At 33.8% G+C, this 17,268-nt stretch overlaps 4 protein-coding genes across 4 annotated transcripts; 2 read left to right on the forward strand and 2 right to left on the reverse strand.

The window, feature by feature from the left end:
* The first annotated feature begins 1,566 nt into the window (after positions 1-1,566).
* LOC126766383 (uncharacterized) lies at positions 1,567-12,014 on the forward strand. Its single transcript, XM_050484183.1, has 3 exons — positions 1,567-1,656; positions 7,831-9,219; positions 9,302-12,014. Exon 3 carries the CDS (start codon positions 9,355-9,357, stop codon positions 10,417-10,419), a length of 1,065 nt encoding a protein of 354 aa, XP_050340140.1. The 5' UTR covers positions 1,567-1,656; positions 7,831-9,219; positions 9,302-9,354; the 3' UTR covers positions 10,420-12,014.
* Positions 11,067-11,642, forward strand: LOC126766381 (uncharacterized). The gene has a single exon (XM_050484180.1). The coding sequence runs from the start codon at positions 11,067-11,069 to the stop codon at positions 11,640-11,642; it is 576 nt and encodes a 191-aa protein (XP_050340137.1).
* Positions 11,964-13,302, reverse strand: LOC126766384 (tigger transposable element-derived protein 6-like). Its single transcript, XM_050484184.1, has 2 exons — positions 12,448-13,302; positions 11,964-12,384 (listed from the first exon to the last, which is right to left on the reverse strand). Exons 1-2 carry the CDS (start codon positions 12,815-12,817, stop codon positions 12,158-12,160), a joined length of 597 nt encoding a protein of 198 aa, XP_050340141.1. The 5' UTR covers positions 12,818-13,302; the 3' UTR covers positions 11,964-12,157.
* Positions 13,303-15,047: 1,745 nt separating this feature from the next.
* On the reverse strand, positions 15,048-15,820 carry LOC126766385 (uncharacterized). The gene has a single exon (XM_050484185.1). The coding sequence runs from the start codon at positions 15,718-15,720 to the stop codon at positions 15,148-15,150; it is 573 nt and encodes a 190-aa protein (XP_050340142.1). The 5' UTR covers positions 15,721-15,820; the 3' UTR covers positions 15,048-15,147.
* Positions 15,821-17,268: the final 1,448 nt, after the last annotated feature.

Raw genomic sequence — 17,268 nt, forward strand, 5'->3', positions numbered from 1 at the left:
CCTACCCATCTAACACCCTCCTCCCTTTGGTCCGACCCCGTCAAAACAGCACGTTTCTTGGGCCTACCGTTAGATGACATCGACGATAGATTTCCGTTAAAACAACAACAACATCGCCAACGCAATAAAGAGTTTTAATCGTACAAAACCTGACACACCCCGGTGTTGGATCGCCCAGGGTAATTTTTTTACTGCATTTGAGTTTTTTTTATTTATTTTTATTGTTTTCAATCGTTTGGGATATGGTAACACTTATTATTTGACGACACGGAACACTTATTGAGGACTTATTAAGGAAATATCTAAATAATTAATAAGTAGAAGTATTGCAGTGAAGAGTAAGTGTATAAAAAGTGCATAATATGAAAGAAAAAGTTACTATAAATCGAGAAATTGTAAATTGAAATTAGCGAAATTTTCAACTTAAAATGCAAATATCTCGATAACTAAAAGTTTGTTTAATCATATATTTTCTTAATCTGAAGCATCAGCCCTATCCAACCATACCACTTTTAACCCTGAAATCGTGGGATGGTATACTAAAGTTTCCCCCTACCCACTATTGTATATTTCCGTTCAGCAAGTTGAGGATAAAATCAAGACCATAATATTTACCTTGAAATTGAAAGTAATGGGAGTAATCGGCACGATTCCGATTACTTTGGCGGAGGGATAAAAAAACCGAATTTCCGTATAAATGGGGTATGTACGGATAGGGTAGCTTCTCCAGAGGAGGAATATCCAAAAATAATGTAAAAATTACTAATATTTTTTAAAATATTCACGATTAAAAGTTCAAAAATTTGCGCTAAGAAAACATCTTATTTTTCTATGTTTCACAAAATTTTTTCACATTTTTTACTTTGTATATTTAAATACACACTCTAAGCTTTGAAATAAGCTTACATTTCACTTTTGTTTTGGTATATTTTACCTAAATTTATTAATTTAAAAATCACTTAGCACACCCATCGTTGAAAAGGTTAGATTGTTTACAATTATGAGGAAAACGAGCCTTGCCACATCTTAAACAGTAAATATGTAGGATTTTTAAAATTTTTTCTTTGTTTGTTTTATCGCGTGATTCTTTTTTCTATATTAACTACAAAAAAAAAATACTTTCTACATATCGTTTTGGATATAAAGTGGTTATATTTTATGGGTATCATGCACTCATATTGAAACAAAATTTGAGTTTTCGTAATGTACTGTAACCTTACACTTTATTACGTAACCTTATTATATAATATTACTTATACATATGTATATATAATATTATTATATAATATAACTAATACATTTATATAATATTACTTATTTGCTTAACAAATTTAAAAAAGAAAATATCCATATGCATGAATAGAGGAATTTTTGCGAAAAAGAGGAATTTCAGCGAATTGCCTTGTCATCAGATGGCAGCGCTCCATTTCTTCGTAATTTTTGGTAAACAAATGAGGTTCAAACGAGTGTAAAATGTAATTTTTAAAATAAAGATTTTTTAAATAAAAAACCTGCTAAAAGTGTTAAATGTGGATTTATTTAAAAGATTATAGTGTAATTTAATTAATTTGAAGAGAAAAATGTGAATAAAGTGGGTTTAACGTGGTGAAATAGCTTCTTGAAATGTTCGAATTTTGCGAATTTTTGAACTTTAAGGTCGAATATCTCGTAAACTAACCGTTTGCGGTACCTATAACTCTATATATTTTTCAATCAGGAGGACTTCCTCTTTCAAACGGTACCTTCAAATCGCGGCGCCAAAGAAATCGGAATTGTGCCGAGTAATCGACTAATTTAATGATTTAGTTCATTGAGTGCTATTTTCTACACTTATATTAAGTAACGATCAAGCTTTTTTAATTTATGTTAATTTATGCCCCTATTGTGGTTTTCAACCCGACTTGGTCGAATTGAAGTTAAGGCAACTCAACTTCAGATCAACCAAACACTTTTTCGGTATTGCGAACTTCAACTAAGTTCAGTCGAAGTATGATTGGCGTTGCCAACCTAAGAAAGTGAAACTTGACAGATAGTGAAACAGCTAAAATTTTGTAAACGACATATTTAAACAATTGAATTCAGTTGTCGCTCGCGAAAAAGTGAGTAAACATGTTTAATAAACAATAAATAAAAAATCGATATAAGTTTTGATTTATATTACAATGACGAAAATACTGGGGGCAAAATTGATGTGCTACGTATACGAAAAAGCCTTCGTGATCACTCAAATCCATTGGAGCTTCCAAATGCAAAGTAAGCCATAGTTTTTTCACAATTGAGTTGCTTTTTAATAATATTTGTTGCAGATTAATAAGTTATTTTCGATTAAATAACGTCTGCGAGGAACGGCCATACCTCCTATATTAAAATTATGCGCAACTCTGCGTTTCCTTGATGACAGTGGTTATCAAAAATGCAGTGGAAATGATTTTAACATTGGGTTGGCGCAACCTACGATATCTTTAGTAATTAAAGAGGTTATAAATATAATTGAACAACGTACATATTTGTGCCCAATGGATTAAAATTCAAATGACTGAGGAGGAGCAAAACGCTTCAAAAGATTCATTTTATTCAAAAAGTGCTTTCCCGGGAGTAGTTGCATCGACGGAACTCATGTTCGCATAATTTCACCAAGAAAAGAAGTGCAACATCTTTATCTTAACAGAAAGGGCTACTACAGTTTAAACGTGATGATTGTATGTATAAAATCTGAATTATATTAGAAACAAAATGGTATAATTTCTTAAAATGTTTAGCTTTGTGATTATAAAATGTCTATTCGGTATGTGGATGCTAGGCATGCAGGCGCAAATCATGACTCTTTTGTTTTCAATGTTAGCGATTTGAAAGTGCATTTACAGAATAACATACAGAATAACACTTGGATCTTGGGTAAGACTTTATCGTATTTATTGCTAAATAAGTGGAGTAATGTAATTTCTGAGGCGACGCTGGCTATCCTCTCCACAAATTTTTAATGACGCCTTATCGCATGGCGGAAGCTTCTTCACCCCAAGCACGCTACAATACAGTACACTCAAAGGTCCGGAATATTGTAGAGCGGACAATTGGTGTACTCAAGAGTAGATTTCGATGTCTTTTATCTGTACGAGGTTTACATTACACTCCTGAAAAGGCTACGCAAATTGTGAATGCTTGTTGCGCATTGCACAATATTTGCCAACACTTTCAAGTGGAATCTCCGGAAGCAATACCATCTACTTCAAATACTACAATGACCAATGATGTTTTGGACATAGAAAGAGAAGAAGAGGATACGGCTCGAATAATTCGCAATAATATTATGACTTCCCTCTAAATAATTAAAATATTAAATTTCATTTATTCTTTCTAATGTGCTATTTATTCAGGCATATATTTAAATTTTTTTTAAATAAATTCATTAAATAACAATATCACTTAATTTTTTAATGTAAACTTAAACTATGGTACAAACATATAACATATCACTTCATTCCAGAATAATCAAAAATAAAATTAAAAAAAATATTACTTTGTGTCTTAAATAACCAAAAAAAATCTTTGCGAAGATTTTAATTTAGCAATTTTGAGGCGATGCACCTCAATTTGAATTTATTGTTTCCAAATTGTGGCTTTCCTCTTCCTACTTCTGGAAACTTCTCCATTAACTCCACCAATTTTTCGAATTGTTTTTTTGTTGCAACTTTATTTTTTTAAAAAGTTTATAAAAAATGTTAATTAAAATTAATTTAACATTAATTAAAATAGTTATTTTACCCGTCCTCCATTTTTCTTTAATATTATTTTGTATTTCACTGCACGAATGTTGTTGTTTATATACCAGTCAACCCCACTTGTACAGAGTTGAAAACCGCAATACCAAAAAAAGTTGAAGTTCGATCATACTTCAACCGCAATTTTTTTTGACGGATTGAGTTGAAGTTGGCAATACCGAATTTTTAAACTTCGACTGAAATGCAGTTGGGTTGAAAACCGCAATAGGGGCATTAATTTCAACAAGGGCACAATTCGATTTCTTTGGCGCCGCGATTTGAAGGTACCGATGGAGAGAGAAAGTCCTCCTGATTAAGGTTATAGGTACCGTTCCGGTACCGGTAAAGTTCAAAAATTCCCAAAATTCGAACATTTCAACAAGCTATTTTACCACATTAAACACATTTTACTCACATTTTTCACTTCAAATTAATTAAACTATAAACTTTTAAATAAATCCACATTTCACACTTTTAACAGTTTTTTTACCGAAGAAATCTTTAGTTTAAAAATTACATTTCACACTCAGTGAACATCATGTGTGTGCTACAAATTACGACGAAATGACGCTGCCATGTGATAATAAGGAAATTCGCTGAAATTCCTTTTTTCCCAAAAATTCCTATACCCATTCATATGGATATGTTCTTTATTTAATTTATTAAACAAATACAGTGGAACTTCCTAACTCGAATGTCCAAGGGACAGAAAGTAGAGTTCGAGTTACGGAAAATTCGAATTAAGGAAAATACACTAAGTTGAGTTCAAATTTATTTACATATGTATGTATGTACATGTTTATTTAAAAAGACAGTTTGTAATACATATGTAGTATATAAATCTAATATATAAAATTCTCGTGTCCCGGTGTACGTTATTGAACTCCTCTGAAACCGCTCGACCGATTTTCGTGAATCTTAGCGTGCATATCGGCTAGGGTGGAGAATCGGACAACATCTATTTTTCATCCTCCTAAATGTTAAGGGAAATTGGAAAATTCCCAAAAAGTAACATTTTTCCATACAATTTTTTTGTTCAATTTTTGTTTGTTTTGTTTTTCAAAATTTTTGTTTGTCAAATATTTGAATCATTCAATTTCGGTCGCATGCTTTTTTTATTCCGGCTGTTCAAAAGAAAAATTATTGAAAATTATTCAGTGAAAACGTAATGTTTCACATAAAGTTATCAATTACAAATTGAAATTTCTTACGAAGCCACGAAGAGGTCGCGCTAATATCGGTCGGCGTTCCTTTTGCCATCAACGTATGACAGCCCAAGACAAATGAACGACTACTCCCAGGATGCAATGACATACATGTGGAATTATGGAACGCGGTCAATCAGCAAGCGATCGTCACGATGTCACAGCACGACTTTTCAAACAACAGCAGCGATGTTTGATGTACTTTATCTTGAAGCAACATATGATACATACATATGTATATATGGTGCTGTTAGATGCTGGATGTATTTTTTGAGTAGCAAAAAAAAGTCATCCTAAATGTTAAGGGTGGTACTCCCATAAATTATTTTAACTTTCCGCGAAGAAAATTAAAAATTTTCTAAAATCGGGAAGTTATTGGTTGTTAAAGTTATTGGACCCGCTTATAACTTTTGAACGAATCAAGCGATTCAACCCTACCCAACGGCATTTCAAAGAGTTTCACTTAACTTAGATTTTCTAAAATTTTGACCCGATTCGGATAGCTAGATTTCGAGAAAACTCAAAAAAAAACAGCAAAAAAAAATTTTTCAAAAGTGGTTTTTTGGGAATAACTTCTAAACGGCTATATCGATCAATTCCATAAACTAATCAGCACTCAACCTCACAATACTACGCCGATTACCGCAAACCGGGTCAAAATCGATCAATTTTCTTGCGAGAAATCGTTGACGAAAGAAATCGCAAAAATATATTTTTTTGAAATAACTCTGAAACGACTCGACCGATTAATTCTGAAGACTTATCAGCTTTCGACTCTGAAAAATCACGTCGATGGCCGCAAACCGTGTCAAAATCGGTTGATTTGTTCGTGAGATATCGTTGACGAAATTCTATCCGCATATCCGCAATAGGGTTGCAAGATGGCAATCGAATATTACAATTGTAGTACGATAAATTCTTATTCATAGTTCATAATTTCAAGTTCCATTAATTATGAGAATAGGGACGAGGGCGATGCCGGTCTTCTGTCTTACTCACTATACATTTGTCAGCAATTTTTTTTGGTTTTATTTGTGTATCAATCGTAGCAGTTTTTTTTGTGCAACTCTCATGTTAATTTTACTGTCATCATAAATTTATCATTCATTTCCACTGCAATAATTATTTATTCACAATTTATTAATCTGACAAAGACAGTTTTAACTCTCAGTTTATTAAGTGATATCATGTAAATAAACACGTGTTGTAAGCTCCCGTCAACAACGGCCATTATCGTACCTGTATATATTGTTCTTAACTATTTTTTGAAATAGTTTGAAATCAAAACGAAAAAGTGCAGGTGATGGCACGATTCCGATTACTTTGGCGGCGGGGTAAAAAAAACGAATTTCCATATAAATGGGGTATGTGCGGATAGGGTAGCTTCTCCAGAGGAGGAATATCCAAAAATAATGTAAAAATAACTAATATTTTTTGAAATATTCACGTTTAAAAATTCAAAAATATGCACTAAGAAAACATGTTAATTCTCTATGTTTCTCTAAATTTTTTCACATTTTCCTCTTGTTATATTTAAATATACACTTTAAAGATTGAAATAAGTTCACATTTCACTTTTATTTTGTAATATTTTAACTATATTTATTAATTTAAAAATCACTTAGAACACTCATCGTTGCAAAGGCTAGATTGTTTACAATTATGAGGAAAACGAGCGTTGCCACATCTCAAACACCAAATTTGTAGGATTCTTAACGATTTTTCTTTGTTTGTTCTTTTGCGTGATTCTTTTTTCTATATTAATTATAATAAAAAATACTTTCCAACAGTTTTCAAGTTATAATATTGAGTTGTGTAAACTTGTTCCATATACACATGTATATATACATATGTATACATATATACTATACATATGTATGTATATGTATAATATGCGATTTATGTTTAATAAAAATAAAGAAGTAAAAATCTATAATAATATTGTAAAATTTATATCATATCGGGGTGACTGAAATACTTTCGCGTAGTACTCCTTTTGCGTTGGCGGCCTTCGGCCGCGCTTTAAAAAAATAACCCTGGTCGAGCAAATACCCGGGGTGACTGAAATACTTTCGCGTAATACTCCTTTCTGCGTTGGCGGCCTTCGGCCGCGCTTTAAAAAAATATCCCTGGTCGAGCGAATACCCGGGGTGACTGAAGTACTTTTGCGTAGTACTCCTTTCTGCGTTGGCGGCCTTCGGCCGCGCTTTAAAAAAATAACCCTGGTCGAGCAAATACCCGGGGTGACTGAAATACTTTCGCGTAGTACTCCTTTCTGCGTTGGCGGCCTTCGGCCGCGCTTTAAAAAAATAAACCTGGTCGAGCGAATACCCGGGGTCACTGAAGTACTTTCGCATAGTACTCCTTTCTGCGTTAAAATAAAAAAAATATATTGAGTTTCGTTATAAAGTGGTTATATTTTTTGGTTATCTTGCACTAATATTCAAACAAAGTTTAAGTTTTCATTATAAAATGGTTAAATATTATCATATAATATTATTATATAATATTAGTATATAATATTACATATTTGTTTATTAAATTAAATAAAGAACATATCCATATGAATGGATAGAGGAATTTTTGGGAAAAAAGGCATTTCAGCGAATTTCCTTATTATCACATGGCAGCGCTCCATTTCGTCGTAATTTTAGCACACACATGATGTTCACTACGAGTGTAAAATGTAATTTTTAAAATAAAGATTTCTTCGGTAAAAAAACTGTTAAAAGTGTAAAATGTGGATTTATTAAAAAGTTTATAGTTTAAATTAATTAATTTGAAGTGAAAAATGTGAGTAAAGTGTGTTTAATGCGGTAAAATAGCTTGTTGAAATGCTCGAATTTTGGGAATTTTTGAACTTTAAGGTCGAATATCTCGTAAACTAAGCGTTTGCGGTACCTATAACTCTATATATTTTTTAATCAGGAGGACTTCCTCTTTCCAACGGTACCTTCAAATCGCGGCGCCAAAGAAATCGGAATTGTGCCCAGGTGATTAATAAATATACCGGTTTTAATATTGTAAAAGGTAAGTCAAACAATAAGCAAATGAATACCATATTATGTCACTGTTTTTCATCAATACACTGATAGAAGGATTTATTGCCTATTAATAATTATTGCCAGTCAGCAATGCCAAAAAAACCAAAGGGGCCAATTTGAGTCGTCGAACGACCATTTCTAGAGCCATGGGAGATATAAGAGCACGAAGATCAAGCGACCAAGTTCAAGAAAATAATGCAGATACGCGTATGAGAGTGAGGCAGTTACGTGAATCACAATCACAAGAGACACGAGATGAAAGAAATCAACAGAGACAATTAGAACGAAGAGAAACTCGCAGATTCATAGTCGACAGACGTAGAGGAATTGACCAACAACGCAAACAAGTTTATCGAGCATTAACATCAGATTCATTTCTTCGACTAGCATTCCAGTATGAGCCTGATGTTGAATATTACGCTCATTTCAAAGTGGTTATTGGTACTTTGGAAAAGGAATGCTCGCATTGTCATGCACTTAAATTTAAAAATGAACCAGTTGGGATGTGTTGCTCATCAGGAAAAGTACAACTAACTGAAATTGAAACACCACCTGAACCATTGCACGGTTTACTTATCGGTACAGATCCAGATTCTAGCCTGTTCTTGAAGTCAATTCGCATATTTAATTCATGTTTCCAAATGACATCGGTGGTGCAACAGTAATAGTTAATAATATTGCTGCAAACGGTCAACAATTTAATTCAACGTTCAAAATCAAAGGCCAAGTATATCACAAAGTGGGCTCATTGCTGCCAATGCCAAACGAATCTCATAAATTTTTACAAATCTACTTCATGGGAGGCGAGAACTCCGAACGTGCACTCGCCAATCGTGTGGATGCACGTTGCGACTACCATAATCTCAATTCAGCTTTTGCCAGGCGTATCGTCAGCGAGCTGGACGCTCTGTTAAATGAGTAAAATGAATTATTAAAGTTATTCAAATCACAAATGACCACGCTACAAAGTGACAATCACGCAATTGTCATCAACCCTGATAGACACCAGCTGGAGAGCATATACGTAGATTCAACGCACCTGTTGTTGACGACGTTGCTGGAATCATGGTTGGCGACCGTACATCTACGCGACAAATTGTGATTCGAAGATCGATACCCATCGTTCATAGGACGCTCTCCAATATCCACTAATTTTCTAGAAGGGACAAGACAGATATTGCGTAAATATTAAACAACGACATCCCGTAACAGGTAATTCTTTTATTATTAAGAACATAATTATTTGGTTATTAAAGAATAAATCTTCAATTAATTTAAATATATCTTATTACAGGAGCTGAAACAAATAAGAACGTTAGCTCAAAGGATTTTTATTCATATCATTTGATGATTAGACGCGGTCGAGACAACATCATTTTACGATGTCGTGAGCTTCGCCAACAATTTATAGTCGACATGTATGTGAAGATAGAAAGTGAAAGACTACGATACTTGCGATATAATCAACAGAAGCTGCGTACGGAAGAATATATTCACTTACGAGATGCTGTTGCGAACAATGCTGACACTGCCGAAATCGGTAACTCTGTTATCTTACCATCATCGTACGTAGATAGTCCACATCACATGCAAGAATACATTCAGGATGCCATGACTTTCGTGCGTGAATATGGACGACCGTGTCTTTTCATCACTTTTACATGTAATCCAAAATGGAAGGAAATTACATCGTTGCTATTACCAGGACAAAATACAATACATCGTCATGATATTACAGCACGTGTGTTTAAACAAAAATTAAAGTCTTTAATCAACTTTATTACAAAATTGCATGTATTTGGCTCCACACGTTGTTGGATGTATTCAGTTGAGTGGCAAAAGCGTGGATTACCTCATGCTTTCATTTTAATTTGGTTGGTCGACAAAATACGTGCTGAAAACGTTGACAGTTTGATTTCTGCAGAGATTCCAGATCCGTCTACTGATCAATTACTGTTTGATATTGTTACTGCAAACATAATTCATGGTCCGTGCCGAAATCTGAATCGTTCATCACCTTGCATGGTAGACGGAAAATGTACAAAACGTTTTCCTAAAGATTTTACTAACGATACGGTCACACATGTTGACGGATATCCAATATATCGTCGAAGAAGTACCGAAAATGGCGGACAAACTTTCATTAAAACTATCAGCTACGCAGACATCGACATTGACAATCGTTGGTTCAATGCTCATATTAATGTTGAGTCATGCAGTTCGGTGAAGAGTATCAAATATATTTGCAAATATGTGAATAAAGGGAGTGATATGGCTGTATTTAGAATTGAAAATACTAATGTACATTCTCCTCCGTTGAATCAAAATGATGAAATTACGAATTACCAAATTGACCGGTATGTCAGTTCCAATGAAGCTGTCTGGCGTATTTTCGGTTTCCCAATTCATTAACGGGATCCAGCAGTTATCCATTTAGCTGTCCACCTTGAAAACGGTCAGCGCGTATACTTCACGAACGATACAGTGCTTGATCGTGCTATAAATCCACCAAAAACTACGCTGACCGAATTTTTTGAACTTTGCAATCATGTGGATGCTTTTGGTGCCTTCGCACAAACACTTCTCTACTCTGAAGTTCCACGGTATTTTACATGGGCTCAAAAAAGGAAATGGATACCCCGCAAGCAAGGGACACCAGTTGATGTTTATTTAAATCAAATACTTTGGGTCGTGTATATACAGTCAATCCAAGGCAGACTGAGTGCTTTTACCTGCGACTATTGTTGGTTAATGTCACCGGGCCATTGTCATTTCAAGATATACGTAAGGTAGATGGACAACAGTATCCTACGTATAAAGATGCATGCCTTGCTCTAGGGTTGCTAGAAGACGACAATCACTGGGACAGTACGCTTGCTGAAGCAACATTAAATTGCACAGGATCACAAATTCGTCTACTATTTGCTATAGTACTGACTACATGTTTCCCGGCCCGAGCACAAATGTTGTGGGATAATCACAAAGATTCAATGACTGATGATATATTGTATCGACATCGTACAAGGTGCAATGATCTAACGATATCATTCAGTGATGCAATGTACAATGAAGCACAACTGACGGTGAACATGCGCGTTCAAATGCTTCAGGATCCATCCGCCGAAAATTTCTCTAAACAACTGTTAGATATTGGTGATGGGAAAGTTGATGTACATGAAAATACTAGATGCATCAAATTACAGACGGACTTCTGCACAATCGTCGACTCGCAAAATACTCTCATCGATCACATATTTGCCGACGTACACACACAATATGCAAATCGTAAGTGGCTGGCAGAAAGAGCGATTTTGGCAGCTAAAAATGTGGACGTCAATGGGTTAAATTTAAAGATTCAACAGTTATTGCCTGGGGACTTGGTGTCATACAAATCTATCGATGGAGTTTGCGATATCAACGAGACTGTGAATTATCCAATTGAGTTTTTAAATTCATTGGATTTGCCAGGCATGCCACCAAGTCATTTACAATTGAAGGTTGGATCTCCGATTATTCTGCTTCGCAATTTAAACCCACCAGAGCTGTGTAATGGCACACGGTTAGTCATTAAAAAATTAATGAAAAACGTCATTGAAGCCATCATCTTGAACGATTACTACAGATGTGCCAATTGAATTCAAACGCACTCAATTCCCTATTAGATTGGCATTCGCTATGACGATCAATAAGTCACAAGGCCAGACATTGTCTGTATGTGGCTTAGATTTGGAAACACCATGCTTTTCCCACGGACAACTATATGTGGCATGTTCTCGCGTGGGAAAACCCTCCAGTTTGTTTGTGTTGGCTAAAGACGGACTAATCAAGAATATTGTACAATCTATTGCACTAAGAGATTAATTTTTTTTTCAGTTGCCATAATTGATAGGATAATATGAATAATTATTTTTGATATTTAGAAAGCTATCAAAAATTGTAATTTAAAATATATTCAATACTTTAATAAGGATTAATTTATTAACTTAAATAAAGCATACTTTAATTGTTTATAATGCTTTCGATTATAAGTACCTCCCAGCACACTTAGTAGTAGATAGTTATTTTTATTGAACTAAAAAAATGTTTCCTAGAAATAATATAAATGGCAAAACAACGTTTGCCGGGTCAGCTAGTAAATGTATATAAATTCTTATTGGAAAAAATGGTAATTTTTTTTTTGTTTAAATACGGACCATTTCTCTTTCTCTATAAAATGTTCCACTACATTTATTGACGCATGTACTGCATTGGGAACATTTTCTTTTGTCGAAGTAAAATTTCTTAGGGTCTGGATAGCAGAATACGCTTGATTAAATGTGGGTATAGTTTCAGTTGTTGTTTCAACCTCGCTTTCACTAGAGACATCCTCCTCTAAGTCTGAAACAATAGATTATTTGTGTTGAACAATGCTACATTTTACAAATTTTACTTTAGACTTACCTTTTCCAGAAGGAACTAGATTTTCCATGACGCTATCTAAAATGTCTTCATCTGTTGGGAATCCCATTGTTTGCACACCATCGTCAATATCGACGTAATCATCAAAAGACACATTATCGGTTCCCGTTGCCGTTCGATATGTGATCCAAATTTGTTTCAATTCAGACAATGGAAGATCGTCTTCTTCATCCCAGTCATCCGTAGTAGCATTCTGCATTAACTCACCTTTAGCAAAACCAGCCTTTCTAAAACAATTGCTGATTGTTTGTGGTTTTACACCCGAATTCCAGGTTTTGTTTAGATCCCTGATTGCATCAAGTAACGACACAGTCGTAGGAGTTGGTTCTTCCATATGGGCCAAAACTTTCATCACAATTCGTTTTCTTGAGATTTTGAATAATCCCTTGGTCCATTAGTTGTAGAACAGACGTCAAATTAGGAGGAAAATATTGCAGTTTAATCTTTTTTAAATTTGCTTGTACATTTTTAGGATGTGCGGGACAATTGTCAATGAACAGTAGTATTTTCCTATTTTGGGCAACAAAGACTTTATCTAGATTTTTTAGCCACTTATCATAAATTTCACTTGTCATCCACGCTTTTTTGTTGTACTCATAGTCCACATCAAGTGATTTTATACCCTAAAAACAACGTGGGTTTTTTGACTTGCCGATAACTAGCAATTTCAACTTTTCTGAACCTCTCATATTGCTTGCAACCATAACGGTAATTCTTTCCTTGCTGTTTTTGCCACCAAAGCATTTTTGACCTTTAAAGGCTAATGTTTTATTGGGTAAACATTTAAAAAAAAATGCCCGTTTCATCTGCATTAAAAATATCGTTCTCGTGGTATTGTCTGATTAAATCTGGCAAAACGTTTTTTTCCAATCTTCACTAGACTGTAAATCGGCTGAAGCACTTTCTCCACAAATCGACATTTGTGCGATATTATGCCTCTTTTTAAATTTATCTAACCACCCTACACTAGCAGAAAAATTTTCGCGACCCAAAGCAACCGCAAATTCTTTACCTTTTTCTCTGATTAAGGTTCCCGAGAGAGGAAGATTTTTCTCACGTGCGGTAGTAACCCACTTAAGCATAGCTTGATCAACATCATTATTGACGCAAATTGTAATCCTTTTTCGTTTGGAGTTAAAATTATAGTCACCTTTTTGTTCTAAAAGTTTGTCTTTGTTTTTCAAAATGGTTGATAACGTATTAGGAGGAATGCCAAATATTTGTGCAATGTTTTTTTTTTTGTTTTCGCCCTTTTCTACCTCGGCAATTAGTTTTAACTTTTCCTTAAGCGTTAAACATTTTCCAATATCACTACAAAAATTGACAATTTTCACCACCGTTCTAACAACAACTGATACAATCTTATGTATGTAAGTGCGTGCGACGCTTGCTAAGAAATTTAAAATACAAGTCGTTATCTGTCGCCGACTCGCAGCTCGGTAATTCCCGAAATTGCGGTAGGTGTTTCACCGAAAAGTTCGAGTTACGCTTGGTTACCGTCGCAGTTTCTGTGACATTTTAGTTCGTGTTTTAGAAATATTCGGGTAACAGAAATTCGACTTATAGGGAAAAAATTACATAGTGATTTTATAAAAACGTATTTTGTTCTTAAGGAAATTCGATATAGAGAATATTTCGAGCTGCGGAAGTTCGAGTTAGAGAAGTTTCACTGTAAGTAATATTATGTATATAGTAATATTATATACTTATATTGTCACCTAATATACAAAACAACGTATTATCAAAAATAAATGGAAAGCGCTAACATTTAACCATTTTATAACGAAAACTCAAATTTTGTTTCACTATCAATGCAAGATAACCAAAAAATATAACCATTTTAAAACGAAACTCAATATATTTTTTTTATTTTAACGCAGAAAGGAGTACTACGCGAAAGTACTTCAGTCACACCGGGTATTCGCTCGATCAGGGTTAATTCTTTAAAGCGCGGCCGAAGGCCGCCAACGCAGAAAGGAGTACTACGCGAAAGTACTTCGGTATAGTTAATACAGAAAAAAGAATCACGCGAAAAAACAAACAAAGAAAAATTGTTAAAAATCCTACATATTTACTGTTTAAGATGTGGCAAGGCTCGTTTTCCTCATAATTGTAAACAATCTGACCTTTTCAACGATGAGTGTGCTAAGTGATTTTTAAATTACAAAATTTAGCTTAAAAATTGAAAAATTAATGTGAAATGTGAGCTTATTTCAAAGCTTATAGTGTGTATTTAAATATACAAAGTAAAAAATGTGAAAAAATTTTGTGAAACATAGAGAAATATTATGTTTTCTTAGTGCAAATTTTTGAACTTTTAATCGTGAATATTTTAAAAAATATTAGTAATTTTTACATTATTTTTGGATATTCCTCCTCTGGAGGAGCTTCCCTATCCGTAGATACCCCATTTATACGGAAATTCGTTTTTTTTACCCCTCCGCCAAAGTAATCGGAATCGTGCCTAACAAGTATACACACATACTGTACTCTTTCTCCTTCTCTAGAGCTTAGTCAGATTAAAGTTTTTCAAATGCGTATTTATACGCGGAGGTAGACGTATGCAATTATACAAGTAGATATGTATGTATATGGGTTAGGGCATGTATTCTGTAAACAATATAATACATCAAACTTATATTAAACTGATTAAATCACTTAAAACTACAGCTGACTGCTGACTTATTTATTACTACCAACAAATACTCTCTCATACTGTCTGAAAACATCCGGGTTCATTTTGAATGTGCTTTTTTCCACCAAATTTCGAAAAGATTTAAGAGTATGAGCTTCGGTTTTTAATTTTTCTTTCTCTTTGCGTATAAATATTTTCAACCCATCGTCAGAGCCATTTTTTTCTTGTAACCCATTCAGGTTTGCATCAACAATACGAACAGCTTCACATTGCATTGTCTGTTCTACCTGACTTCGAAGTCGGTCATATTCGAGATCCAAAAGCTTCTTTAAGCCTGCTGAGAACGTCCTTATTTGCCCATAATTTCTTTCTGCTATATCAGAGGAATCATCCGATTTTGTATTTTCATCACACTTCCTTTCATTGGAGGTAGTAGTATTATTTTCATTTTCCGTATCTAACACCATAACATTTTGCAAAGATTCAGTATATATTTCTTTCGTCTGACTCTGTTGTCCAGCAGTATTTTGTTGAAAATTAGTAGGACCGAAACTCCCATCAATATCATAAAACTTATATCCAAGCATTTCGAGAGCTATTTCAGTTAATAAGTAAGACATTGCACAAATATGTAGAATACTCGTTCCCCTAAATTACAAAATGTTTGTAAAATACCATAAGCAATACATACACGGTAAATCTTTATGATGGTACATATTTTGGTTTTCGATGAAACTCAGTTTTTAACCGATTTTTACTTATATAGTGTCAACACTTAAATAATCAGCAAGAACTTTTTGTCAAACTGACTGTGTGCCAAATGGAAAGTAAAATTTTGACAGTTGCAGTTATATACAAACACAGTGGCTTCGTTTGAATGTTTTCCATGTTATTAAAAATATATATTCGTAATATGAATTAAATATAATTCTTGCCAAAAAAATATCATTAGGGTTTAGGATTCTCTTGATCTTGGAAGATTGCACGATGACACAAAATGCAAAAATCCTATACCGGAATAAGCAAGGCCAAGAGAGCACCCATTGACTATTGTGAATTAGCGCACCTTCTGCATTCATTCTTTATAATTTAAGTAAAAATTATAAAATCTATTTAAAACTTACCATCCTCAACCAGTTAACGACGAAATATGTCTTTATGTAAATGTGGCACAGGGTTGCAATTATTTCTTTACGTGCCAAAGCACGAAAATAAACATGGGCTTTGGACTGACATATTTTACAGCCATTCTAAATAATTTTCTGCGTGTGTTTGTTGTTGTGCCGTTGCACCAAGTGGAAAATTCTACAATTTGTGCACCGTTCAAAGGTTTTGCAAGAGCAAGGCAACGGACTAAACTACTTTGACACTACATGCATTCAGTAGACAGGCACGATTCCAATTAAATCAAAATTTAAAATCAAATTTCGGTATAAATGGGGTATGTGCTGTTAGGCTAACAAATAACAAATATTGCTAACGCTTATATTTTTTAAAATATTCCCGATTCAAAATTCAAAAATTTGTATTAATAACACATAGTATTTCTCAATGTTTCACTAATTTTTTTTTAATTTTTCACTTTGTATATTTAAATATAAACACTAAAAATTGAAGGAAGTTCACATTTCACTATTACTTTGTTGTTTAGTAGCTAAATTTATTAATTTAATAATCACTTATCACACTCATCGTTGAAAAGTTTAGATTGTTTACAATTATGAAGAAAACAAGCGTTGCCACATCTTAATTTTTTTTGCGTGATTCTTTTTCTATAGTAACTATAATAAAAATACTTTCCAGCATTTTTCAAGCTATAATTGAGTTGTGAACATTTTTTATTTAATATACACAAATAAGTAATAGCCCTGACAGACGACAGCGCTAATATGCATTAGCGGGCTTAATTTACATTTACTTGCGCATTTGACCCATGTAATACTATGTTCGGACAGACAACGAAAACATGTTTTCGTGGGAAAAACTGGTTTTCGCACATAAACTTGTGTTTTATTCCATGTAAAATCTGTCAAACAAAAACACAGTTTTCGCTGAAAACTACTTGAAAACTTACATTCCACTCATTATAATTAGTGCCTGCTCTAGTTTAATCGATGTTTTTGGAAGACATATTTTGCCGGCCTTAAATTGTCACTTGATATTTGTTT

Source organism: Bactrocera neohumeralis, unplaced genomic scaffold, assembly GCF_024586455.1.
Source record: "Bactrocera neohumeralis isolate Rockhampton unplaced genomic scaffold, APGP_CSIRO_Bneo_wtdbg2-racon-allhic-juicebox.fasta_v2 ctg1005, whole genome shotgun sequence".
Classification (NCBI taxonomy): domain Eukaryota; kingdom Metazoa; phylum Arthropoda; class Insecta; order Diptera; family Tephritidae; genus Bactrocera; species Bactrocera neohumeralis.